The sequence below is a fragment of the Oculina patagonica genome, chromosome 2 (genome assembly GCF_052425735.1).
Source record: "Oculina patagonica isolate OP01 chromosome 2, crgOcupat, whole genome shotgun sequence".
Lineage (NCBI taxonomy): Eukaryota > Metazoa > Cnidaria > Anthozoa > Scleractinia > Oculinidae > Oculina > Oculina patagonica.
In genome coordinates, this window is record NC_135759.1 from 43,852,017 (window position 1) to 43,879,250 (window position 27,234).

The 27,234-nt window shown below is 37.0% G+C and overlaps 2 protein-coding genes across 2 annotated transcripts; both read right to left on the reverse strand.

Annotated features, from left to right (window-relative positions):
* Positions 1-18: 18 nt before the first annotated feature.
* Positions 19-6,105, reverse strand: LOC144644801 (ryncolin-1-like). The gene is made up of 4 exons (XM_078504346.1): positions 6,021-6,105; positions 3,654-3,810; positions 2,545-2,928; positions 19-940 (listed from the first exon to the last, which is right to left on the reverse strand). Exons 2-4 carry the CDS (start codon positions 3,799-3,801, stop codon positions 645-647), a joined length of 828 nt encoding a protein of 275 aa, XP_078360472.1. The 5' UTR covers positions 3,802-3,810; positions 6,021-6,105; the 3' UTR covers positions 19-644.
* Positions 6,106-7,804: 1,699 nt separating this feature from the next.
* LOC144642398 (uncharacterized) lies at positions 7,805-26,384 on the reverse strand. Its single transcript, XM_078501357.1, has 7 exons — positions 26,334-26,384; positions 23,716-23,794; positions 22,531-22,914; positions 19,482-19,714; positions 10,548-10,701; positions 9,192-9,572; positions 7,805-8,351 (listed from the first exon to the last, which is right to left on the reverse strand). The coding sequence occupies exons 1-7, from the start codon at positions 26,337-26,339 to the stop codon at positions 8,086-8,088; spliced, it is 1,503 nt and encodes a 500-aa protein (XP_078357483.1). The 5' UTR covers positions 26,340-26,384; the 3' UTR covers positions 7,805-8,085.
* Positions 26,385-27,234: the final 850 nt, after the last annotated feature.

Genomic DNA, 27,234 nt, shown 5'->3' on the forward strand with positions numbered 1-27,234 from the left:
TGTTGTAAATCGTTTTTTCTTTTACAACAATTTGGTGAAAGCTAACTACACAAATTTAACATTGTAACAGTTAGTTTATTCGCGAAACCTGCTTAAAAATTTTTCTGTAGTTTTACTAGCTGGTATGTTATCGAGAATCTGAGGCCCCATTTATGTGGTCTCGGGTACTCAAAACAACCCTCCCCCAAGTAGCCCTGGCCGAGCTAACTTTTCACTTTTTACTTTAAAACTTTTAACCACGGGGGTACGAAACAACTCGGGCGGGCGAGTTGTCTCGCCTCGGCGGGAAGGGTAACCATGGCGGGCGGGACAACGTTTTCTCAATAAACACTACGGCGTGCTGAATGTAACGTAATGCCCGGATTGTAGGTTTCAAAGCACACGCACAAACAACTTTTAGCTCAGAAAAGCACAAAGGCATCGTATGAACGAAAGAAACACAAAGGAAGAAGGATAATTGAGGATTTGAATATTTAATAGACGTTATATAATTATTATAACAAGATCAACACTGGCGGCAACTTTTTCTCATACAAACGCTCGATAAAGTTGTCTCGAGAGAGGGTTATATTGGGCACCCGAGGCCATATTAATGGGGCCTGACCGTGACTCCGTCAAAATACAGTAATATAAACAGTTATAGGTTACATGTAAAAACACTCATTATCGTCAACATAATATGTAACTGGTCTGATCTTCATCTCACTTCGTTTCAGGGAGTAGGTATGTCCCTTCCAGTGATACCAGTTGACACCATCAGCGAACGATGAATGCTGTCCGCCATGATGATACAGACCGTTCAGGTTGGACTGATGACAGGCAGTGTACCACCAGGCTCCTTTAAAAGTCACAGCACAGTTATTGTTCCAGGCGTCGTTGTCCTGATCTTTGGTCGTAAAGGGGTGGCCATTGTGCAAGGTAAGAGAATCACCAGCGGATCCTAAAGGGAAAGCAAAATTTGGATGAATAGAAGAAATGGAGGGATTTAACTTCACTTAAGGTTACTGATAACCTTTTCGGGTGCCCTTTGGAAAATGTTTCGAGTTTGAACGCTCGCGCACGTTAAACGAAACCATATTTTTTTTTAAAATGTAAATATATTTGGACTCTATATTTCATTACCTTTCCAGAGATTATAGTCAGCCGTGGTTTAACCGAAAATGACGCGCGTACGAAACACTTTCCAAAAGGCACCCAAAAAGGTTATCAGTAACCTTAACTTAACTCAACTCAACTCAACTCAACTCAATTCAACTTAACGTAACTTAACGAGAATTTTGGAAGTTCTATTGGTAATATTTCCCCGCCAAAACAGGTCATAAAGGACTGAGGTGTGAACTACACCGGCATCAAGGAAAAATTGTTATCTCGACACGAAATTCTGTCACGGAGATAGCAACACACCCTTCCTTATCAGCGTCTACGACAAGAGAAATGACTTCGCATTTCAGATTGTGAATTTTCCACATATAGACAGCAACATTCCAGCCAACCCGGCCTATGGTGTTTCTATATCTCAATTGGCGAGATATGCCAGGATTTGTACATCGACGTTGGACTCCATACGCCGACTCCGAAGTTTTTCTTCACGTCTTCTTCAGCAAGGCTTCAAATCCACGTCGCTTCCTATAAATCGTTTAATAAATTCTTCAAACGCCACGCATCTTTGGGACAGCCCTAACTCGAAAAACCCCGAAAATAGCCAACATTTAGCTAGGTATTTCCTGAAGTTCGACAGCAACATATTTTCTTTTTTTTTTTTTTTTTTTTATTTTTTTTTTATTTAATTTTTTTTTATTATTTTTTTTTTTTTTTTTTTTTTTTTAATAGTTTATTGCAAACAAAAAAAAAAAGAAAAAAAAAAAAAACAGCTACATACATGTACAATGTGTCTGAGCTTTAAAAACAATACGGTACTTATTTACAGTGCTTGCTTATGTTAATTCTTTATCAGCTAAAATTCCTGTCCTTTCAAACATTACATTATTTACAGATGCAAAAGCTATACATTTAAGGAGAATAAGTAGACAAAACAGAAAAAGCGAGGTAAACAAAAAAACTTCGTGACGAGTACAAAGACTAATTACGGACAAAAGGAAGCAGAAAGATAATAATAAAATAAAATAAATAGATAAAATAAAGTGCCTTACAAAATTTCACCTAAAAAAAAGCCTTAGAGTTGAATTTGAGACTTTGAGCTGCTTTTTTCGATAGATATTTTATCTTTTAGAAGGGCTAGAAAGGTTTCGAAGTGGTAGTGTTGTTCATCTCTCGAGGCAGTGTAGATATAATATTTAGCAATGAGTACACAGAGGTTTAAGCCAAGTCGTAAAGGAAAGTTAGTTGTAAAACCATAGATAATGTTTTTCTCGTGTAGCTCAATGGAATCGTCATTTTTGACGTTCCACCACGTAGCAAACGTATTCCAGAAAGTCTGTACATTCGGACAAGCAACATATTTTCTACCATTGACGCTAATTATTAAAGTCGTTGCTGACCGAGAAAAAAAAAACTAATAAACTAAACTATTTTAAAATCGTATACCTGAATATGATCCAAGACTCAAACTGTATTTAGATGCCTCATCTGCGACTGCAAACGAGTCGTACTCGGCATATTTTGTACCTCCTTGCCAATCTTCTAGATCCACACGAAGATTATTAGTGTCACTGCTGGTCAGACGGTGTATCTTATCAAGTCCCAGCCAAAATTCTCCACTCAGGTCACCGAAGCCATTTTTGTAGTCAGCCCAGCCGCGGTAGAAATCAACAGAGCCGTTCATTCTCTTCTGGAACACTGTCCACCCCCCACCTTCTGTTGTTTGGTCACAGAACACATCAAAGGCACCTGAACCATCAGGGTCGATTGCATAAACACCGCTGGTTGTTTTACCAGAATTGTACAGCTCAGCACAGCTCTTCAAAGGAGCTGGAAGGGAGAGTTAAATAAAGAGGGAGAGTTAAGTAAAAGATTTGGTACTACTAAAGGCTTCAAAGTACGTACAGGAGGAAGTCTTGGACTGTCTACAAGTTGCCTAAAATTTCTCAAAAAGTTGCTCGATAAAAAAAAAAAAAATTCAAAATTTGCTTTTTAAAAAGTTGTTTTTTAAAACATTGCTTTTGATTAAAAATTTCTATCCAAATGTATGCTAATTTCCCACTGAAGGCAAGATTTTCATGCAATTTCATTGCAACAGTAGTACTATATAAATGACATCTTAAAATGTGCTTAAGCCGAAAATTTCTTGAATTGAAAAGTCTTTCGTTCACTAAGAAATATCGTGAAGATATTGCTGACGATATGCTTGCTGACGAGTTTGTAAACCGAACTGAGTTGAAACCTCTTCAAAAACTTCGGAAGTCTCAGCAAAATGATGGCATATTTTGAAAGAACAATCTGTTTCGCTGAATAATGTCACGGGGTTCGGACCGAGATTGAACTAACATTAAAGACGTGCATGGCCAAACAAATGCGTTCTAATAAACAACTTATTTATAACCTCGAACGTTCGGTCTTTACTGGAAAATCTCAAACTTCGATTCGGCGTTTCTAAATTAACCTCGTTATCGCTCGTTACAGCAAGGCCAAAGTTTGAGATCTTCCCGTAAAGACCTCACTCTCATTGAATTACAAGTTAGTAAAAAAGAACTTACTGTCACAGTTGCAGTTTTCCAGAGCAGCCATAGCGTCCTGTATCTGTTTGATTAGTCCGTCCTCATCACACGACGAGAAACTGAGATTGACTTCCTCCATGAAAGCAAACAGCACAAGAAAAGTGAAAATCCACTTGAGGGCCACCATGTCTGAAAACTAATGATAGCAAAACAAATACAGTAAAAACCCGCGAGTAAGAACCTAATTTTCATTTTGATAACAACGTACGAAGCGCAGCGCGCTGTGATTGGTTTTGCAGTGGTTTTGTATAGGGAAATGTTATGACTAATCATTGCATTTTTTCAATAATGTCATAATTATAATGGAAAGCGGTTACTTTAATTTCACATAACCGATGCAAGATCACGAGAAGTTTTATTTGGGAGAATTTAAATGTCCCAGCCACTGGCTTGGGCTTACATGAACTTTTAAGTTCTGCCAAACGTCCTCTCGTGTTTTATCACACTTAGTAAACGGGCAAGCTATTTTTTTTTTTTTAAAAAAAGATTGTTACAATATGGACTTCAGGCAAGGATAAAATAATGGCAAGGGTAACGTTCAATTTTGGCAAGGCAAGGATGAGTTGTGTTGTGTGAGCTGTTTAGGGCTGCTTTGCCTTCAAGGGACAATGTCACGGATTTTAGCTAAATTAGGCATGGGGAATGACCATAAAATTCCTTGAGATATAAATAACCCCTTAAAACAGTGAAGGAACATTTCAATAACAAACCAAATACAAAAGAAGGTACTGATGACCAAAAGCGATGAAGATTGAAACGGGTTGCGTTATGGGTTTTCGGAAATATTGTTGGGCTGAACAGTTTTCAAACTTAATTGCAGTGTAATATAATTATAACGCCTGGGAGACACATTTGGTCGAAACGAAGCTCTGGTTTTGTCATTTACATCCACAGAAGTAATTTCGTTGCAAACATTAAGAGCCAACTTAAAGACCTACTTAAGAAATCCAAAAATAAAGTCGTTCAGGTTTGGTGCACGAAATGCTTTTTTTATAAGACAACTGATATAAACATTTAGTAGAAACTCAGCTGTGTTCTATTGGAAATCCGCGAATCTGATTGGTTCTCCCACTGTTTTCTATTCGCCGTTAGCATAACCACACTGACCTACTATTGGTAATCGCGCAATCTGATTGGCTACACAGGTGCTTACTATCGATCCGTAGAAGGCTCTCGGAGCGCGCGTTTAGTCTTCGTTGAATTTTATCAATCAAAACCTTCATTAAATCAATTCTAGCGATATTCTGAGTTTAATAGATCGGTCAGTGGGTTATGCTAACACAATTAGACGGCTCGCTCTCGGTTTCTACCGACTATCAGCCGGTAGAAACCTCGAGCTTGCCGTCTAACTGTTAAATAGAAAACTCGGGCTCGTAGTCTAATTGTTAATTAGAAAAGCCTAAAAGCGAAGCCTCCCAAATCTTTTCATAGTATACAATATTTTCATTCTGGAAAGAAATAACAAGAATATAAAAAGAACAGTGGCCTATAGGTGCAAGATAAACATCGTACGGCACAGCAAAATATGCTATATACAAAACAAATTTTCTTGAAGCAGAACAAAATAAACTTAGAGCAAAACCTATCAAATCATGCGAGCGGAAGAGTATCAACTTACGGCTAAAGAAAATCAACTCACGGTAAAAGAAGATCGACTCACGGCAAACCAAAATCAACAACAGCAACTCTCGCTTTGAGAGGTATCACCAAATAAATATTTTCCCATGAGCAGTATGTCACAGATTATCCCCGAAGTGGCCTGTAGACTGAGGGTTGTTAGATGAATTACAGTGCTCACATTTCCGCACCTAAAAAAATCAACTTTTCTTTTGCATAGCGCTCATCAAATTTACATTTACCTTTGAATATTTACACTGATTCAATGCTTAAAAGAAATCATATTTAAGGTTGAAACTGCTCTTAGTTTTTCGAGACTCCAATACGATAATGAAATTACAGTTTACACGGCTGGTTGTGGGAGGAAAGGCATATCAGCGGTACTTGGTTTTCATGCAAGTCCTCTATCCAGATTAAACTGGAATTTGCAATTTTAATATTATTAGCTTTTTTTCACACTAGAAAAACACCGTATTAACAATAAGTTTTACTCAAACATGAATCCCGGCTGGAATTATACCAGGCTTCATTGATAAGAAGGTAATGCACTTCTAGAGCCCGTTAAATAAAGTATCAAATGATTAAAACCGTTTTTACATTTTACAAAGCCTTTTAAAAGAGTAAGTTTTTTTGATGCATCACATTTTGCTGAGAAAGTAAGGGAATAAAAAGGAAAATACAATTTATAAAGGATAATATACAATAACTAACCAAAAAATACAACCTTACCTAAATATCTTATCTTTATCCTGAATGAATAATCTGGGTGTCTGCAAAGACTGCGAGCTAGCTTTAACGAAGGAAACACAATATCATTCTTAACAAAACATGTGAGACCGCCAACACCTGATGCAGTGTTCAGTGTTGACTTTGTAATTAACAGTGACGTTTTAATAAGCGTTATGTTATAATTACTTTCCAACGAACACTTGCATGCGCAAGTTAATGACTGGCATAGATTACGAACCTCGAGCATAACTTTCCTCGCGTCTCAAACCTTGTTTTCAAGAAAGCTTTATACAGCTGTGATAACAACCATCAATCAATGGCTGTTAGGCGATCTTTTATATTCACAAACAGTCACGACAAATTGAGATAATAAAAAAAATAATAATATAAAATATTTAATGAGGAGGCCTCCAATTTCTATAAGTGGTTTTCAGGAGGGTCCTCAAACATAAAAAAAAAATTGACTAATAAAAATTAAAAATTTAAAAGCGAACTCGGCAATCTTAAATGCTAAAAATGATAAAAACTGTTAAAATGATTAAAAAACTAAAATATTTATAATTAAAACCTAGAGACAGCTCTAAGTAAGTAATTATAGAACTAGAGACAGCTGCAAGTAAATAAGAAATAGTAAATAGGTAAATAAGTAATAGTTTTCTAGACACTATTGTAACTCTGTTTTATGTGTGCTTACGAAACTTTTTACCACTGTTAGCTGGAGAAAAATCCATTGGTTTCAATTAAATTCCTCTGCAGAGTAGCACAAACATTGATTCGTGTCAAGAAGATGTATAGGTGTGAATAAAGCACATTAACTGAGCATTACAAAGTACTTTAAGTATAACGGCGCGTATATAAGACTGAAGTGACGTAATGTTATTTGTATTAAGTAATGTTATTCTAACTTATTCTCATTTCGTTTTATATAGTCATTTAGTTTTTATGATCGACTGTAGTAAATGCATGGCCAGAAGAATTTGCCCGATCTTACTGTTAACCTACGATCGAGTATTTGGCATTGACTTAATAAAATTATTAAAAAAAGATACTAATAAGTTTGAGGCCATATCAATAAATTGTTTCTTTTTTTTCCATCGCCCTCTCTCTCTCGTGAAAGTGGGTCGGTCGGCCGGCAAAAAAGGAAAAAAACGAAAGTAGATAGGAGGGAATAGGGAGGCCTGGCTGATTAGTAAGAAAACCTGGTAACACAGGCACAAAGTTACAAAGTGAAATTGACTAGTCCCAGCGGAGCGCAGAAAGTCCGAACTTTTCTTTAGCCGTGCCGGGAAATACTCAATAAAGCTGTTGCTAAGAAAGCGTAATCCAAAACTTTTTCTCGGAAAGGTTTTAATATCAATGCATTTGCGCGTGTAGAATGCGAACAGAGGCGGATTTTGCGCTTGATGTTTCACGTCGCCGAGATATCAGTTTTTGTTTTCAACCGAAATTCTCAAATGATGTTTTTTACGTCACTGAGAAATATCGGCGGCGTGGAATATTAAGCGAAAATTTTTCAGAGTTTACATTCAACAACCAGAAAAAATGGTAAATCGTCTTCAATCATTAGAACTCTTTTAATTAGTAGGATTCGCAAAACCTCAATTTGGCCAGACCGGTAGCCGTTATCTTCGTTTTACCTTTTCCTTTAGATGACATTAAAATGACGTTAAGGCTGCCACTCTCTTTTTTCAGTTAGGAAAGGAAGAAGGAAAACATGTACATGTATGTTACAACTTTACTTCCCAGTTGGGAGTTGGAGACATTTTCACTTTATTACACAAACCTTTAACGAGAATCCGTTTATTTCAATGCATGTTGTAAATCGTTTTTTCACAGATGTAGAGTTTTCGTCTACAATAATTAGTTGCAAGCTAACTACACTTCAGACATGTCACAAGTAATTTAAATACAGGAACTGCGTATTATTGTTATGTATTTTTAACTAACTGGTATCTTGTCGAGAATCTGACTGAAGCTAAAGAAGTGAACCAGTTCAGTACTGGTTTACATGTAAACATAGACACTGGATCCTCAGGTGCAAGCCAAAACGATCAGCAATGCAGTTTCAGAAGTTAACTGATCTGATCTTCATCTCACTTCGTTTCAGGGAGTAGTAATGTCCCTTCCAGTGATACCAGTTGACACCATCAGCGTATGATGAATGCTGTCCGCCATGATGATACAGACCGTTCAGGTTGGAGTGATGACAGGCAGTGTACCACCAGGCTCCTTTAAAGCCCACAGCACAGTTACTGCCCCAGGAGTCGTTGTCCTGATCTTTGGTCGTAAAGGGGTAGCCATTGTGCAGGGTAAGAGAATCACCAGCGGATCCTAAAGGGCAAAAACAATTTTGATGAATAGATCTGGAGGGACCTACTAATTTGTGTTCTCGTATACACCAGCCCTCTCCCCCACCTCAACATGGGATATGCATAAGGGCAAATCGTACCACAACTGAATTTCCAAAACAGAAGGGCAAAATAAAACCTGTGCAAGTGCATTTCGCCCTTTAGAAACATGTTTGTTTCTAGCCGTTTCCAACCAGGATGGATGCTTTTCTTCTTCTACTTCTGAACTAAGATATTTTGGTTAACTGGCATCAACAATGCACGAAAAAAATTCTCCAAAACTAATTTTGGACTACATGTTTATATAATTATGTTTATTAGTGAACTGGACTCACTACGCTCAGTTATGTGCACTTTGCTCATCTCCAGACTGAGGTAACACACTAGCCTAGCAGTGGACAGCTGTTTCGTCCTCTTTGGGACTCGTCAGCACTGCGTAAGGCATGGTGGTAATGGGAGAAAAGTTCTTATTTCTCCCACCTCAGTGATCCAACACTTGTGGTACACAAGGTGGATCTCTGGAGACGAGCGCACCAGTAGTCTTAGACTACCGTTGAGGATAGGTTAGTTTAACTAACCAAAAAACACCTCAAAAATACGCCGTCCAGGAGCGAGACAATAAAGTAAGCACTTGTACGTACACATCAGTCTGGAGATGAGCAAAGTGCACATACCTGAGCGTAGTGAGTCCAGTTCACTAATAAACATAATTATATTATGTGTCTCAGGGTTACACTATATACGTGTATATATGTGTATGTACAAGTGCTTACTTTACATGTTTATAGTTTTGAATTCCTCTGATTTCAAACTTATCGTATACCTGAATATGATCCAAGACTCAAACTGTATTTAGATGCCTCATCCCCGATTGCAAACGAATCGTACTCGGCATATTTCGTATTTCCTTCCCAGTCTTCTAGATCCACTCGAAGTTTGCCATTTTCACTTTGGGTGAGGCGGTGTATCTTGTCTAACCCAAGCCAAAACTCGCCATTTAGGTCACCGAAGCCATTTTTGTAGTCAGCCCAGTCGCGGTAGAAATCAACGGAGCCGTCCAGCCTCTTCTGGAACACTGTCCACCCCCCACCGGCTGTTGCTTGGTCACAAAACACATCAAAGGCACCTGAACCATCAGGGTCGATTGTATAAACACCGCTGGTTGTTTTACCAGATTTGTAAAGCTCAGCACAGCTCTTTGGAGCTAGAGGGGAGAGTTAAATTAAAGAATTCAGTCCTGCTAAAGGCTTTAAACTATCTCATAAGATTTCTGTTCCACAATATCTTGTAAAACGAAATTCTTGTTGTGATTTTCTTAAAGAAATGTTTCAAGTGTGACATAGAGGATATTATTATATAGCCGCGAGTGTTTTACTGGAAAATAGACCCCTCGTAAAATTCATACGAAACTGCATCCGGGACTGTAGTGGCGGATTTTCCATATCCTCACGATCACTAGTGAGGATATCGATGACGTAATTTCCCGCCTTTACACGGTTGTTTGTGCAAAGCTGTCAAACGTCGGCTGGAAATGGCGAGCTATCGACTCAAAAAGTTCACTGAAGTCGAAATAAAAGCTTTTACTGAGGAGCAGTAAAATGCTAACACGAAGAAGAAAACTTCATATGACTTGAAATTATTTAAAAGAGCTTCTTGCTTGTGGAGAGTCAGACGAAGGGAGGGAAAATAAAAAAAAATTCAGCTGCCGAACTGCAAGACTTCGCGATCAGAAATCAGAAAAGCAGTGAGTTTGAGCAGAAAGAGATTTCAAACGGTGAATTATATTATCAGTGATAGTGATGAAAGCTAATAAACAGAGTATACATTTACGTTATAGATCTTCTGAAAGCTTCAGTTCGCGAAATTTTGCCTTTCAGATTGGCAACTTGCTCAATTGTTATAATTATCCGTCGCTCATGTTGATGAATGAATAAAATGTTTTAACTTTGACTTCATGCCCGATTTTTGTCTATATAATAAAAAGAAAATTACACGGTGGCGTGAAGAATTTTATTTTCTCGTGGTAAAAGCAATATTTTACTCATTCGCTGCGCTCATTCGTAAAATATTGCTTTACCACTCGAAAATAAAATTCATATATTCGCGCCGCCGTGTAATATCCTCTATTTATTGCATATCGCGTTTGTTTTACAGTATGTGAATGTAAAACTGAACTTACTGTTACAGTTGCAGTTCTGCAGAGCAGTAATAGCATCCTGTAACTGTTTGATAACTTTGTCTTTACAAGCCGAGAGACTGAGATTGGCTTCCTCCATAACAGCAAACAGCACAAGAAAAGTGAGAATCCACGTTTGGGCTGCCATGCCTGAAAACTAATTAAAACACAACAAATTTTATTTGATTATCCATTGAGTGTGACTGGGTCGGGCACGTAGCAGCCGTCGAAGCATTGGTTTTCATTAGTTACAATAGTCAGGTGCGACTATAGAAATACAAAATATGCATGATATTTAGAGTTCTTAAACTTAAAACCGAATTGGCGGTTAATTATTTTACTATGACTCGGCTGTGCGTTTTCCTCAAATGGCAAACCGGTTTCTACCCTGCGAGCAGCTGGTTTCCTCTACGCTCCTCTTTGCTACGTAGCGTGACTGAAAGAGTGTAGAGGAAATATTTATAAATTGATCACATAACGATGTTATCACTTATCATTCCAGTTCTTAACATATTTCATAATAAGTGAAAGACAAAATAACGGTTACTTGAAATGGTGTCATGACGACGGACGTTGTTATCGATTATCTCATTCAAATATTCCATAACCGATGTTAGCGCTCGAAAAGCTCTGAAACATTTTTTCGAAAACTCTGTCGCTCATTTTTATTCTTAAATGATTATCGAAATTTAATCTCATTCGAATATTTCATAATAAAAATGGAAAACGGCCGCTAACCGCCCACCGACGTTAGCGCTTGAGAAAGTTTTTATTGGGAAAATTTAAATTTACAAGCCTCCAGCTTGAGCTTACATATTTTTTGAAAAAAATCTGTCAACGACCTCGTGTTTTAGTAGGCTATACATAAAACACAGTTATTTTCATTGCACGTATATTATTTAAACTTATAGCCCTATTTACATAAACGATCAGGCAAGGATGAAATATTGGCAGGGGTAATTTTAAATTTTGGCAAAACAAGGATGAATTGTGTCGCGTGAACTATTTAAAGTTGCACTTCTTTGCTTTCTTTTTGTTTTTTGTTTTGGAGCCACGTGTGTATGTCGCTTTTTTCTAAAAAATCGGCGAGGGAAGGGTCAAAAGGAACGCATTATTTTGGCGGCGCGTTTTAACTGAGTTACAATCACGGAAAGGTGATAATAGTGGGTCAGACATGAGGTACAATGACAAAAGATCTGAACATTTGAAATTCATCTTCCTTGACGATTTTCCCGTTTGAAATTACCATTTTGGAAGATTTGTCACGGGAAAAAGAAATGCACTTACTCGGCGAAGCTCATTTTGAAATGTTTGTCTCTTAGTCTTTGTAGAGCAACATTTTTTTGTCTTAAAAATGCCAAACATTTTGCCAACGATAAGACCAATTTTAAAACAATTTAAGATCATGCAATAAATAAAGCAAATTAATTTAACCATGAATTCACTAAAAGGTGGAATTATTAAAAGCTAACAATATTTGGTACAAAAATCAAACCTGACTTCCCTGATTTTGGCTAGCAATACGTACCTCCTGTTGGGAACATTAGTGCGACATAGCATTGTCTTTTCTGTTCAAAAGGAGGTTTGGTTTTGTTGAATAAACAAGTTCTCGATTTTTTGTCGCTTTGAGATATTCTGTATCGCAAAATATTTTTCAATGAACAGAATGTCCAGATCATCTCCGAAGTGGCCTGTTGACTCGGAGATGTTAGATAGATTACCGTGCCCATATTTTTTGCACCACAAAATTTCACATTTCTTTTACATGGCACTTGTCCTATTTAAATTTACCGTGTATTCTATGTCAAAATGTAATCATATTTGAGGCTGAAACAGCTCTTGATTTTTCGAAATTCCTGTACGACGATGGAATCTTAAGGTGAAAAAAGCAAAACAAAAATACATTACCTTAACTATCTTTTCTTTATCCTGAATGAACAATCTGGGTGTCTGCAATAGACTGCGAGCTAGCTTTAACGGAGGAAGCAAAAGATCATTTTTTTAACAAAAGAGGCGAGACCGCCAATACCTGATGCAATATTCAGTGTTGACTTTGTAATTACACATGTAATTACCAAACGTTTTAATAAGCGTTATGTTATTATTACTTTCCAACGAACTCTTACACCAAGTCAGTGAAGAGAATTTGGCAATAAGATTACGAAGATGCGTATTTCAAACGCAAAGATTTCAAACGGGACCTGATGCATGGAATCTTAATCTTAACCGTGACTTTCCTCGCGTCTAAAGCTCGTTTCCAAGAGAGATTAATACAGCTGTGATAACAAGCATCAACGGTTCTGAGAGTTCCTTTTACATACGCAAACAGTCGTAAGAAAGCAAGAGCTAGAAACAGCTGTCAGTGGATAAGCAACAAGTTCAGTTATTAAGACACTAGTGTACATGTTATTCTCTGTTGTGTGAAAAAATATTGTGCGTGCTTACGAAAATTATCACTACGCAAAATTAAAGAAGGAGCCATTGGTTACATATAAATGTCTCTGCAGAATAACAGAGGGTACGATTTCCGCATAGTCCCCATACATTAATTCCCGGGATTAATTATTTCACACTACCACTATACACAAACAGCAATCATGAAAAGAACGAATCAGTCAGAAAATTGTATGCATAATTAATGTATGGGGCTGTGCGGAAATCTTGCCTAACAGAGACATAAAGATTTCTGTTGTGAAAGAGTCGGCGTGAGAAAAAGCAGATTTCAGATTAGTACGTACCAAATACACTGTGCTAGTCATCCCATTCCCCTTACACGCATAACAGTTAATTTAGCTTACTAGACGAATCTGGACAACTTTCAACCGTTTAACTTCGAGCGAATATTTTGCAAAAAATTGTAAGGCTTTTAATGTTACCGTATGCGGTTTAGATTCCCCCGTCTGCTTTCAGATAGTGTTATTTTGACCTAGTTAAAATTGGTAATTCTAAACGGCCTTGGAGAGCAATCAGTTAATTATTGTTTAATTCGTGCTATAGTTATTAACCTTCGTCGATCAGACACGTGTGTAGTTTCTTCTCTGGATTTTGAGCACGTTAGAATTGTTACTAATGATTCGAGTATTTTTCTATTTCCCTTCCCACCCACTCAGTTCTTAGTCTAGGTGTTGGTGGGCGAAGTTTATTAGCTACTTTTTCTTGCTCATGTCCGGCATGTTTGTACGGTCTTTATAGTCAGCAATAAACTTCCATACCCAAAGAAAGGATAAAGGTGTCTTGGTGTGTTTGTTACAGAGTGCTGAATTGCCAACAGAATACAGCCAAAATAACTTGTCCTGTTGTTGTTCTGGCGATGGTAAGTCGTTGAGAATTCTTGTCTCAAAATATTTGCTTTGCACGAACGTGACAAAGGTCTTGCAATCCAAAGTTGTGTTGTGTTGTCGCTGTTTCACAAATTTCTCGACCTCTGTATAACGTTTTACCTCTCTTGCATCAAGTTTTTTCGAAGGTTTTCCTTTTAAAAGCACTACTTTATACAATACAAATACGTGCTCAATGCGATACTTTGGGCGTATTTAGTAACATAGCTCGAAAACAATAAAAATTTCCAACAAGCAAATGCGACGGCTACACGCGTATGTTGCAAATGAATACGCCTTTGGATTACTTACAATACAGTACTTATACTGCCTTCAATACTTTTTATTTTAGCATAATAAGGCTACAATTACACATTGCTTACTCGCACTTGACAACCTTACACTCCCTGCATTACAATTTAGCAAAAGAAAAAAAAAATAGAAAGAAAGCGCAAAAACTTATTTGCAATTTAGATTTATATATTTTTTTAATTTTAAGGTGACTTTTTAAAAAAGGAATCCAAATATTCCGAAAATTTAAACTATTCATTCATACACGTTTAAACTTTTTTTTCGAAAATCCTAATTGTACTCAATGAAAACATGGCGCGCGTTGCCGCCCAAGCTTTCGGCGGGAAAACTTGGAGGCCGTGATGAACGCCGGAAAACTCTCGTGGAAATACGACCCGTGGGATATGAGCAATATGCAACGGCTTTTTCAGCCTGTGAACAGGCACTCCTGCGAGGATGGGGCGAAAAGAAAGCGGGATGGATCATGACTAATACACCACACGAGTACTACGAGTAACATACGGGTAACATACGAGTAACACACGAAACATGCGGACACATACGGGTACATACAGGTATCAAACAAGTAACATACGGATACATACGAGTAACATACGGATACACACGAGTAACATACGGATGCATACGAGTAACATACCAGTTCCTTTTTCATTTCACTTTATTTTATTTTTCATTTTTATTTTATGCTCCCCTACCCCCCTTCCCGTCAAAAAGGTTGCGTGACGAGCCCAAAGATCAAAACGTATTGAAGACGTATAAAGAATTTGAAATGTTATAAGATCAATAGCTCATCTTCTTGAATTCACTTACATACGATCTTACCCGTAACATACGAGTAACAGAAGGACACATACGGGGGCATACCAGTTCCTATTTCATTTCACTTTATTTTATTTTGTTTTTTTATTTTTCATTTTTTTTATTTTTTTTTTTATTTTTCATTTTCGTCACGCAATCTTTTTTGGAGGGGAGAGCGATGGAGGAAACACGTTACATCTAATGACCAATAATTTTATTCGATTATTATACTCGTATGTTACCTGTATGTACCCGTAATTGCCCGTATGTTTTGTTTTGTTTACTTGTGTTGCATAAAATAAAAATGAAAAATAAAATAAAATAAAATAAAATAAAAAGTGTAATGAAATAGGAACTGGTATGCACCCGTATGTATCCGTATGTTACTCGTATGTATCCGTATGTTACTCGTATGTTACCTGTATGTAACCGTATGTACCCGTATGTTCCGTGTGTTACTCGTATGTTACCCGTATGTTACTCGTGGTACTCGTGTGGTGTATTAGTCATGATCAGCGGGATGTGGGGAGAAAAAGAATAAAGCCGCTTTTCCGCCCTTTTTGATTAACTTGTCATGAATCTGTCGACAACGTGTCATTACCTCGACCTAGTTTGTCCGCAGTGCTCCCCCGTTTTAATTCCTCCCCCAGGCTCTTCTCGGTCGAATCAGGAGCCTGCTCGCAGGCTACGGCTTTTACTGAGTAAAGATCCTGGTTGGCTGTGTTCTTCATGGCATGAGATAAACTGTTGAATAAGTGCTTGCTATTTTCATACCGTTTCATTTATTCATTTTATTTATGATTTACTTTATTTTACTGTAAACCTGCCATAGAGTATTAAGTATTGACTTCGCAAGTAGTTAAGCGCATATCATTGACTTTCTAAGGAGCTCTTAAATCAATATGAAATGAAACAAGAATTTGGCAAAGATAAAAAGATCAACATTATCAAAACTAATCAGGAAATCAAACAAGAATTTATAGATTCGCTTTCTAGAGCTCATAACTTCCTTTAGTTCTAAAAGCTTACTTTCTTCCAAGATAACCATAAACAACTGTGGTGACATGACTAACAGCGATTGACGACTCAATGTTTAGTAAGACATATAAATTTAACAAGTATTTCATGGTTTTATAGTGGGGTGTTTAATTTTATTGTTTTGTTTTCTCTTGCGTTATTTTAATAAATCACTTACATGACCTTACCTACACAACACAACTTCTGAAGATTACCTAATATTACCTTACAGTGCATTACAGGGCTCGACACTGAATTGCATTGCATTGTGTTACATTAGATTCCCCTACAGACCGCTGAGAATATTTTTAAAGTCAGCATCCGTAGAACTCCAAAGAAATTTGTAGAGAATACCCAGTTCTTAAATTTATACCAAATCTTGCATCCCTCCCCCGCCCACTCCCTCTTCAAATCGCTACTTTATGTCATTGTTAGAGCTTCTTTAGAGGAAAAGCTCTGCGAGAGGTAACCAGGACTCTAAGCAGCTCTTTTGAGTAACTTCATTATTTTATTCAGCTGCGTCTGGCTACTCGCTACTCTACAACTCTACTAATTTCAACCTCGAAGGTTCATTAACTATTTAGTAAAATTGTAGACATGTTTCGGTTCGAATCTCTGTTACCTTGGAAAACTTGAGACATTCCCGAGGCTTACTTATTTATAGCTTATTTATTTTTTCCATCCTTTAACATGTTTATTTTGCATACTTTTGATACTACATTGTACTTCTTTTTTTCTATTGTTTCTAGTAATTGATGTGTCTTGTCTGTTTTTTGAACGTGTCAGGATCTGGCTACTCGCTACTCTACAACTCTACTAATTTCAACCTCGAAGGTTCATTAACTATATAGTAAAATTGTAGACATGTTTCGGTTCGAATCTTTGTTACCTTGGAAAACACATTCCCGAGGCTTATTTATTTATAGCTTATTTATTTTTTCCATCCTTTAACATGTTTATTTTGCATACTTTTGATACTACATTGTACTTTTTTTTTTCTATTGTTTCTAGTAATTGATGTGTCTTGTCTGTTTTTTGAACGTGTCAGGATCTGTCAGTGACCAAAACGATAGCATATGCTTCTTTGGTCACTAAGCACATTATATTTTGGCTCTTATTATTGTTATTTTTTCCTTATTTTAATTAATGTATTTTCTGTAAATAGTGTGTAATAGTGTGTGATTTTTGTAAATAGTGTGAAATAATAAAAAAATCTCAAATCTGAATCTGAAATCTGAAAGCAAATACAAACAGACATGATACATAAGAAAACCAATGACAAATTCAAAAGAATTAAAACAAATAGGACACGAAACTATAACAGGAACCTTCATGGAGGTCCAAACCAAGGCCAGCAAAAAAATTCCAAGTTCATTAGCCATAGGAACGAATCCTTCAAATAAAAACACTTAACTAAATAGCCCAAAACCTAAACTTAAAAACTCCTTGAGTGAGGCAAACCCTCGATCACTCGATCACTAACCCAAACATATCCACTGAAGAAGGCTATCGATCAGAGCCAAGAGCTCTATAAAAACAATTGATCATAAGCTGAAATTACTCAGCTCTTAGATTTGTTTCACTTGAACATTGTACACAAATTTTCCGTTACCGTGACCCACGTTAACCGTGGTGGTAACGAGTTAGAACTGTTATTCAGGTCGAACAACAGGCTTCCAAATTATTCACTAATGAAGCGTTGTGCGATGGTCTTTAACTGTCATTTTCACGCCTGGCAGTTTCTGTTTCGTAAATTGCTTGCATCTTATTTATTGTATAAACTAGTAATAACGATACGTTAAGTAGTGCGACCATGTGTATTTTGTATAGAATTATCTTTCAAAAATGTTGTAAAATAAAAGAAACTACAGGAATGTGAATTCTAGAAATGAGTTATGTTTTATGTGAATTATTGTTTTTCAATCCGGTCAGTGTAAAATGCAGACTGCAGACCAGGGGAAAAATACAGACCGAGGGTAAAGTAACGAAATATGAGTCACAAAGCCATTTTTCCCTGCCGGCTAGCTGCTCCAAATTTCAAAGAAATGTACGCCAGACAACGCTTCGCATGAGTTATCATGAAAATGAAGTGGTGATAAATGTCATACAAAATTGATAATTTGATCAAAAGCTATCAAATTAACTTTTTGATACGTTTAAAAACCCGATTTAACTCATTTAACTGGACGGTTTAAGGATAATTTAGAAAAATAATTCTCTTTTATACCATGCCGACACAGCAAGGTCACGTTCAGCGATCAAATTACTCCACCGCAACAGCTCTTTCAAGTGTTTTTAACTGGCGCAGATTAAACGCTTCCGCAGTAAAGTTATAAATAATGGCTTTGCTTCGCTAACCGTCGTAATAAAACTCTATTTAAAAAAATAAACGGTACAACACTTTTATGTTTATAGAGAGCGGTTAACTTGCTTGCTTGCGTTGCGAATTACAGACGATCGAGGATTTCGTGACACGTCCGGCTGCAACACAAGGTGACTTGAGTTTCAATGAGTTCGTGTGCGTAAAAAAATAATTTCCGAAAGGGCACAGCTGAAAGGGCTGTTAACCGTTCAGTTTCATCCAGTTTACTGGTGACGAAGACTTGAAGTCTCACAAGGTCAAGTCCGTATTAAAAGTAAAAAATTGAACACATTTTGTGTCGGCATATAAACATTTTAAAACCGCCAGTCCATTCACGTGTTCGCTCATGCGAAACGTAATCTGACATACATTTCTTCGAACTTTGGAGTCGGCGGAAGGCTTTGTGACTCGTATTTCGTTACTTTACCCTCTGTCTGCATTTTTCTTCCGGTCTGCAGTCTTCATTTTACCCTCAATCTGCATTTTAGTCTTCGTTTTACACTAACCGCTCAGAAAACTCATGGGCGATGTGAAAACATGTTGACATCGTGAAAACACGGGCACGTACGAACACGCCAAATAAGGAATATGGAATTATTGAACGCATGTTTCGCTGCACCAAATATGGATTAATTTAATTAAAATCATATGAGCAGGAACATTTGTTCACGTGCTAAATGCCAAATATAGCTCGAGAACAATACAAGCGCCCGCGAATTTTAGGAGTATATAACGCAATCGCTAGTCAGCGTCAAAGAAATCTTTCCTCACCAACATTAGAGATGCTCCCAGCGAACTGCGCTGGTGCTTGTTCGCTGGTCGCAATTAAAACATTCTATTGAAAAAGTGTTCTGATGTCTACAACATGCATTGAAAGAAACGGATTCTCAAAAAAAGTTATTTATCTACAGTGCAAAACGGAAGAAAGTTAGTAGTTACTATATTGATTGCAACCATAATAACGTTAAACTCACACCATAGCTAGACCCTGAAGGCCAGATTCAACATTTTAAAGGAACGGTTTTCAGTCACAGATAACATGTGTAAACACAACTAATGGGTTCCTCAGGTGCAAGGCATAACGATAACAGCAAAGCTTTAAAAGTTAACTGGTCTGATCTTCATCCCAACTTGTTTAAGGGAATAGTTATGTCCTTTCCAGTGATACCAGTTGACACCATCAGCATCTGATGAGTGTTCTCCGTGATGATAGAAACCGTTCAGGTTGGCGTGATGACAGTGCTCGTACCACCAGGCTCCTTTATAGGCCACGGCACAGTGACAGCTACATGTGTCATTATCCTGATCTTTGGTCGAAAAGGGTTTACCATTATGATAAGCAAAAAGAGAATCACCGGCAGATCCTAAAAAGCGAAAAGGTTTACTTACTTTATTAAAAAAAAATCAGTCGAGTTATATATTCTAACCAGGCTAAACTCACCGTTCACTTAACGACTGGTCCCGAGGAAACAGTAAACCCTCGAACGTACATGCAAAGTCACACCCCTACCATGTACAAGAGTGGGATGGTTGGTGGAACCCCCCTAATAGGTTTTCGTTCTATTAATGTGCAGCGAAATCATTTTTCACTTAGTTGAAAGCCTTTGGCTTACTCTACGTGAATTTCGTAATTTTTGTTGGCTGCGACGTCAACCAACGAAAATCTGCCATTTTGGATTTCACAATTTTATTTGAAAATCAGAAAATAACGGGAATTGATACAAATCAAGGAAGAATGCTAATTCAATGTAAAATTATACAAATCGCATAATTTGTTAAAAAAAAAATGGAAAATGACAATATTTAGCAACGCCTGCTAACGTCAAAACTCATGGACGCATATTTGACATATCAAACTTTCCGCGAATGGTGAATGAACTGCCAACGAAAGTTTCAGCAACAAAGAGTAATCCTCTTTTTAAAATTGCGAAAAAAACTCGAAGAGGGTGGCATCCACCCTCTTCCTGAGGGTCTCAATGGGGTTAACTATTAGCCGTAAAACGGTCAAAAATTTAGCCGTTAGGCGTAAAAACTGGAAAATTTTAACCCTTAGCTGTAAGATATGCTAAGGGTAAATAATCGGTCAGTAATTTTATATAAAACAGACTAGATCACTTCATCATCCCAGAATGGTCCTAAGACCTAAAATATAATTTTTAATAATGAAAATTAATTCTTAACTTTAAAATAATTTTTAACTTCTGTTAACCGTTATGCAGATAAATTAACCGTAACCGTAAACCGTAAAATTCACCACCCCATTGAGACCCTCCTACCTGGCTCCGTTGAACGTCTAAGGGTTAATATTTTTTTCGAGAATCTCAATGTTTCCCCTGGCGGAGCCTAACAGTGAGAGCTGAGGGAAAAAAAAAATAACTGGTTTCCCCATTAACCAGTTATTAAGCAAAAAACATTTGAAAACATTTGAAAATGCAATAAGCGCCCTGTTGGGGCGACCAAAGTTATCTATGATGTCGTAAAATGTTAAAAACGCAAGTGGAACCACGAGCCATTAGGCTAGTAGTTTCACTGGAAAGTGTTCATTGGACATTTTTATGGTGTCATTTTTATGATTTATAATAGTTTGTATCATAAAAAAATTGATTTTTTTTTAAATTTGTATAATAACGCGAGTAATTTTTAGGTATTAGATTAAAATCAATGCGAAATCGCCCGCACGAGTGACAGCTCGGAAGATCGCATTTTTTCTTTACTTAAAGCCCAGGAATGCGTGAAAAATTTCATCAATAATGTTCTAGCTCGCCTTTCAACTTGCTGGATTCTATCTAAAATACAAACTACTTGCGGAGCTCCCGCGGGTGCCGGAGTCGCGCGCAAGTGAAGCGCCATACCAAAGAAAATTCGGACCCATAAGCTCAAAAATTTTGGTTCTCATGTGATTGACCGTACTACGTACGTACCTACATACGTACGTTTGATAATAAACCACTGAATGCAATGGTCACACGACACATCTCCACGGTCTGGCCAGGACCTGTACGCATGCGCACAGCCTATTACCCGTGGAGTGGCAGCCATGGACAGCTGTTTCGTCCTTGTTAGGACTCATCAGCATGGCATAGCCAGGCGTAAGGGTCTCACATAAGATCATAGACCCCGCCGTTTACTCTAGAGGCGAACCCGAAGGTTGCTTTAAACCTCAGCCCCATATAGAACCATATGGGAGCTTTAAAGTCTTTAGAGTCTATATAGTCTATGATCTTATGTAAAACCCTTACGCCTGGCTATGCCATGCTGATGAGTCCTAACAAGGACGAAACAGCTGTCCATGGCTGCCCCTCGACGGGTAATAGGCCGTGGTGATGTGTCGTGTGACCATTGATTTCAGTGGTTTATTATTGACATTTTCATGTCGTCACACATGCATCCCTATTGATTTAGGTGATCCACATCTCCTTACGCATTGCCGAGACTATAAAGTCCCAGACACAGCTATCATATGGTTCTATATGGGGCTGAGGTTTAAAGAAACGGCGGGGTCTATGATCTTATGTGAGACCTTTACACCTGGCTTTGGCATGCTGATGAGGATGAGTCCTAACAAGTACGAAACAGCAGTCCATGGCTGCCACTCCACGGGTAATAGGCTGTACGCAAGCGTACAGGTCCTCGCCAGACCGTGGAGATGTGGTTTATTATGTATGTTTGTTTTTGCTTCTTTAAAGTGAAACAAAGACATCCAAAATCATCCAGCCTTTTTATGTTTAAAACGAACTTTTCAATAAAACACGCGTAAACTCATCTTGAACTACCATGATGTACTGTAGGTACGTTGCATAGTAGAGAAATTGGCATTTTGGAATTTGGTGCGAAGGCCATCTTTAGTACCATAATGACGAGAAATTAAAAATTAAGCTAAATTTGTATTTTAACTGAAAAGCAACATTTTAGTGACTCAATTACTTTCTTGTTTTAGAAAGTTACTTTTACATTTCAGAGGTCCGTAATGTTGTCATAAGAAGATCTGCTGTTGTTGAAAGTTTGAGGTTGTTTAAGTAAAAAGGTATTGCGAATTTTAAGTCACATTAACCCGCCATTTGTACCAAGGCCACACAATGAAACTTTTGTCAAAACTTAACACATATAAGTTATAGAAGAAAGCAAAAAGAACACCAAGATAAAAACGTACTGTTAATTGATTCTAAAGCTAATTAGGTACCTGAATATGATCCAAGACTCAGACTGTATTTAGATACCTCATCGCCGATTGCAAACGAGTCGTACTCAGCAAATCTAGTCTCTCCTTCCCAGTCTTGTAGATCCACTCGAAGTTTCCCATTTTCACTTTGGGTGAGGCGGTGTATCTTGTCTAACCCAAGCCAAAACTCGCCATTCAGGTCACCAAATCCATTCTTGTAGTCAGCCCAGCCGCGGTAAAAATCAACGGACCCGTCCATTCTCTTTTGGAACACTGTCCACCCCCCACCGGCCGTTCCTTGGTCACAGAACACATCAAAGGCATTTGAACCATCAGGGTCGATTGTATAAACACCGCTGATTCGTTCACCAGATTTGTACAGCTCAGCACAGTTTTTTGGTGGCGCTGGAGAACAGAGTTAAATAAAGGAATTCAGTCACATTTTAAAATAAATTTACTAAGTTAACTTAGGTTACGTACAAATGTTCATACTTGTATTGTATTTCTCTGCATTAATTTATTTTTTGTAAATCTTCAAGGCGCGTTTGCTCCTTGAAGATTTACAAGCACCAAGGTTAATTAACACTTAATTTCTCACTAGAATCTAATAAGTGTGACTGAATTTAGGAGGCAATATCAGAAAGAAGTTACTGAAAACACTATGTTTACACAAAGATGTTTTGAAATAAAAAAAATAAAAATGAGAAAGACTGCATGCATGGGACAAGCTGAATAACAATGCGCATATGCGGCGCTAGTAAACTTTCAACATTTTCTTTGAATATTTCTTTTAGTATATAGACGGGAGTGTTTTACCAGACCACTCATAAGATTCACAGGAAACTACATCCAGGACCGTAATGCCGTATTTTACATCTTCACTAGTGAGGATATCGATGACGTAATTTCTTACATTTTTACGATTGTTTTTATAGTTACATGGCGGCGCGATGATATGGAGGTTATTTTCCCGTGTTAGAAACAATATTTTGTTTATTCGCTGCGCTACTTTGTGATTTTTTTTTGGGGGTAGGAAAAAAAATCACAAAGTAGCGCAGCGAATAAACAAAATATTGTTTCTAACACGGGAAAATAACCTCCATATCATCGCGCCGCCATGTAACTATAAAAACAATCGTAAAAAGGTAAGAAATTACGTAAATCATATCTTCACGCCACCGTATATATCATTTATATTTTACTTACGCTTGCAATTGAAGACTTTCGATATTTCGTTAAACGAGCATGAGTCTGCATTCATGCAACCGGTCAACTGGCAGTCGTGCTATAGACAAATGAAAGAATTAAGGAAATTTTGGATGAATTAATTTTTTTGTAAATAAAATGAAATGAAAACTTTATTTACCCTCGATATTATGAGGCGTGTTAGTCGTCTAGCATGTATTGCTAAGGAAACCGAGGAAATAAATACATGAATAATGAAAAAAAAATGAAATAGGCCCTTAAGGTCGCGGGGGACACCTTAGGCTCATCATTATGCATTTATTTAAAGCGTATGCACGAAGTACAACGACTGACATCGACAACTTTACGAGATATTTATGACTGGACAAAAATATGGGCGCGTCCGTGTGATTTGTAAAAAATCCCTGTTTCTTTGATATTTTAACCAATTTAAAACAACACTTAGCGATATACGTTCATATAGATTGTAGAAAGTCTTTAAGATTATTTTCATTTAAATTTGAATATTTCTGCAACTCAGAGTAATCACAAAATATTTGGCATAAACAATCGTGCCCTATTTAAAAACGCATTGTTCTCACCATAAAAGCGTGGACTATAATTACCATAATTACATCTTTCCTTGGCAAAATGATCGTATTTAGGTCGGGACACCTTCGGAAATCTCAAAGTTTGGACTTTTCCGACAATTTTGTGGCAGAGAATACAGCGCGGATACAGAACTTCATTACTTGCCACTGCAGATAGGTAAACTATGAATACTGTAGTGTGTCATAACAGAAGCGGAATTTTAAAAGAGCGCTTTTAGAAAGAGGTAGAAGACATTGAATTCAAATTTGCGCACTTAAACCGCCATAACTTGCTGGCAAACTTTTAATTAAAAAATCCGCCTCTGTTATGACACTCTTGAGGTATTGACTGATTAGCTTTTGACAAGATCACAGTGTGCTGTCTCCTACTCGTTCCACAAACTCTGCCACAAAATCATGTTTTTCCAAATTTGGCACTAACGAGGCTATAACATCGCCGTTAAATGCAATCTACCAAATAAAAGATGACATTCGCGATCTTTTATCATTTTTTTATGTCTCTGTAAAATTTGAGCTTCATCGCACCCATAACAGCTGAGAAATAAGCGATTTAAAAGATGCGGGTCAAGCAAAATTTCCCTTCATGAATTTATTCATGCTGTAGGTATCCCCCGCGACCTTAAGTAAATTTAAAATAAAATAACATATAATATAATAAAATACTGAAAATGCTATCAATAATTTAGTCGTTATATTGTGTAAAGTTGATTTCTCCAAGCTACAGTTGTTATGTGTCCGGCTCTATCAATACATTTATACCTTTTGTTTATTTTGTAAAATAATTCTTGCTTAGTTTTTCAGTGCACTTAAAAGTGTTAATGGCGTGAGACCACATGCACTTGTGTTTAAATCTCAACCTATTCAGTAGAATTTTCTCGGTAAAGGGGAAGATTGTTTGCAAAAAGGGCTTTGAAAAATCATTTTTAAAATCAGGAAAATGCATCAGTCGTCACAGGATCATCTCACTCGCTAAATTGTGGCTTTTGAATTACAAGTTACACGGGTATTTTTTGTTTTAATAGACAGAACTTCTTATATTTCTTGCCTTCGTGTCGCGTTATTCAGTTTGTCGCCGTGTTTTTTGCGGTTTAATTTTTTTGTTTTATTTTTGTTTTATTTCTTTTTGTTTTTATTCTTAGGGAAATTACCGGTAAAGGTTTGCGTTGCTTGCAAGTATTTTTTTTTAACATAACGTCAGTTACGGTAGTATTTTGTGCCATAAGTTTAGCTGTTATTTTTAAACCATCGTCACGATCCGTTTGCACTTCTTGCAGACGAGTCGAGTGTCTTACGGTGAAAATACGTGTCCTCAAAGAAGCTATTCGCTCGGTTAATTAAGCTGCAACGTGTGATATTTTCCAAAGAGATGTCTTGGATTGCATTCTGATTGGCTACTTGTTTGTTAACCAAAGTTAAACCCATGCACCCTGCTTCTTGGGTGTAACTTAATTTAGATTGTATTGTTTTTTAAACATCACCGAAGCGTTTACTATTGTTAGAATGAATATTTAGAATGAACCTATTAAAGTTATTGACTTAATTTTAATTTACCAACTTTAACCTTTTTTGCCAATCAGAATACTGAAATTTTCTGGATCTATTTCGCATTGTATTCTATAAGCTACTATTGTAATTAGAAATCTATGGTATCCAGGTGACGGTTTTCTTTATACCAAACTGTTATCGTTAAATGTTTTTTTAGCTTACCTTACTAAATATTTTATGTTTAAGATAAAACACAAATTTTGGAAAAGATTGTGACGCGATTTTTTTGGCCAACTATTTATTAATCTGATGTAGAAATGAATAAATTCATATTGAATTCAAATGACCTTTACTAAATAAATTTAATAGAGAACATGGTACCGCGAGTTTGCTGGGTAACTCTTAAATTTGTCTAGCTGCAATTCGACGTTAAACATTAAAACAATATACTGAAATGGTTAAAAAAGCAGTTGACCTTTTTTATACTTCGAGTGTACCAGTGAACATTGTTTTATTTTTTCTAAAAAAACGCTTTTCTCTTACCTTCATGTCGTAAAATTGGGTATAAATTGTTTCTTCGTCGTATTCGAGTTCTTTCTCTTCGTTAGGCAACAATACTTGCTTGTCGTTTAATTCACAAATTCCTTCAGTTCCGTCATTACTTGAAGCTTTGCGAAAATTTGATGAAACACATCGAGGGTTTCTTTGACATTGTAAAGCGCAAGACACCTGACTAGCGGAGTGAAATGTCTTGAAAGTGAAACCTTTTAGCCGGCGATGATTACGGGTTATCAGAAAGGGACGAGGCGGATAACTTTCATTCAAAGTAATTGTTCGAGATACTGCAATATTGCACACAAAAGCTGCGGTAAGGAAAGGAAAATAGATTCTCATTTTGAGATCGTGCCTCCATTCACACAAACGCGCTGGACTGCATGTGTTTTAATAATGCATGAAACAAAATTTAGTATTGTTTACCTTTATCGAGACATCTTTAACAAGAACAATAAAATTAAATTTTAAACATACTGTGAATCAAGTTAAGAGTCAGAGCGACCAAACAAACGTTGTTGTAACGTGAGTGATTTAAAAATTAAGTTTTTATTCAGTCTAGTAGCAATACTGAATGCAATGGAATTTGTGTGTTTCTCGAAGACCGAATTTCACAGTTCCTTTATACCAATTGTATGCGCAACAGCGGAAGAGGGGCAATCAAATCTTGCATGATTATTTTTAAGTTAATTCAACTGTAGGAAGAAGTTCAGAATTAGAAGGGACTATTTAATTGGTCATCAAAATTCACTTTGCTTCAAGGCTATAACTGTTTTTATCGTTTTCATCTTATTTATACATGACTCCACGGGTGTCTAAGCTAAAATACGTGTTATTAAAACAATGGTTCTTGGTTGGATTTGCGCGACACCTGGAAAGTACTAGAGAAAGT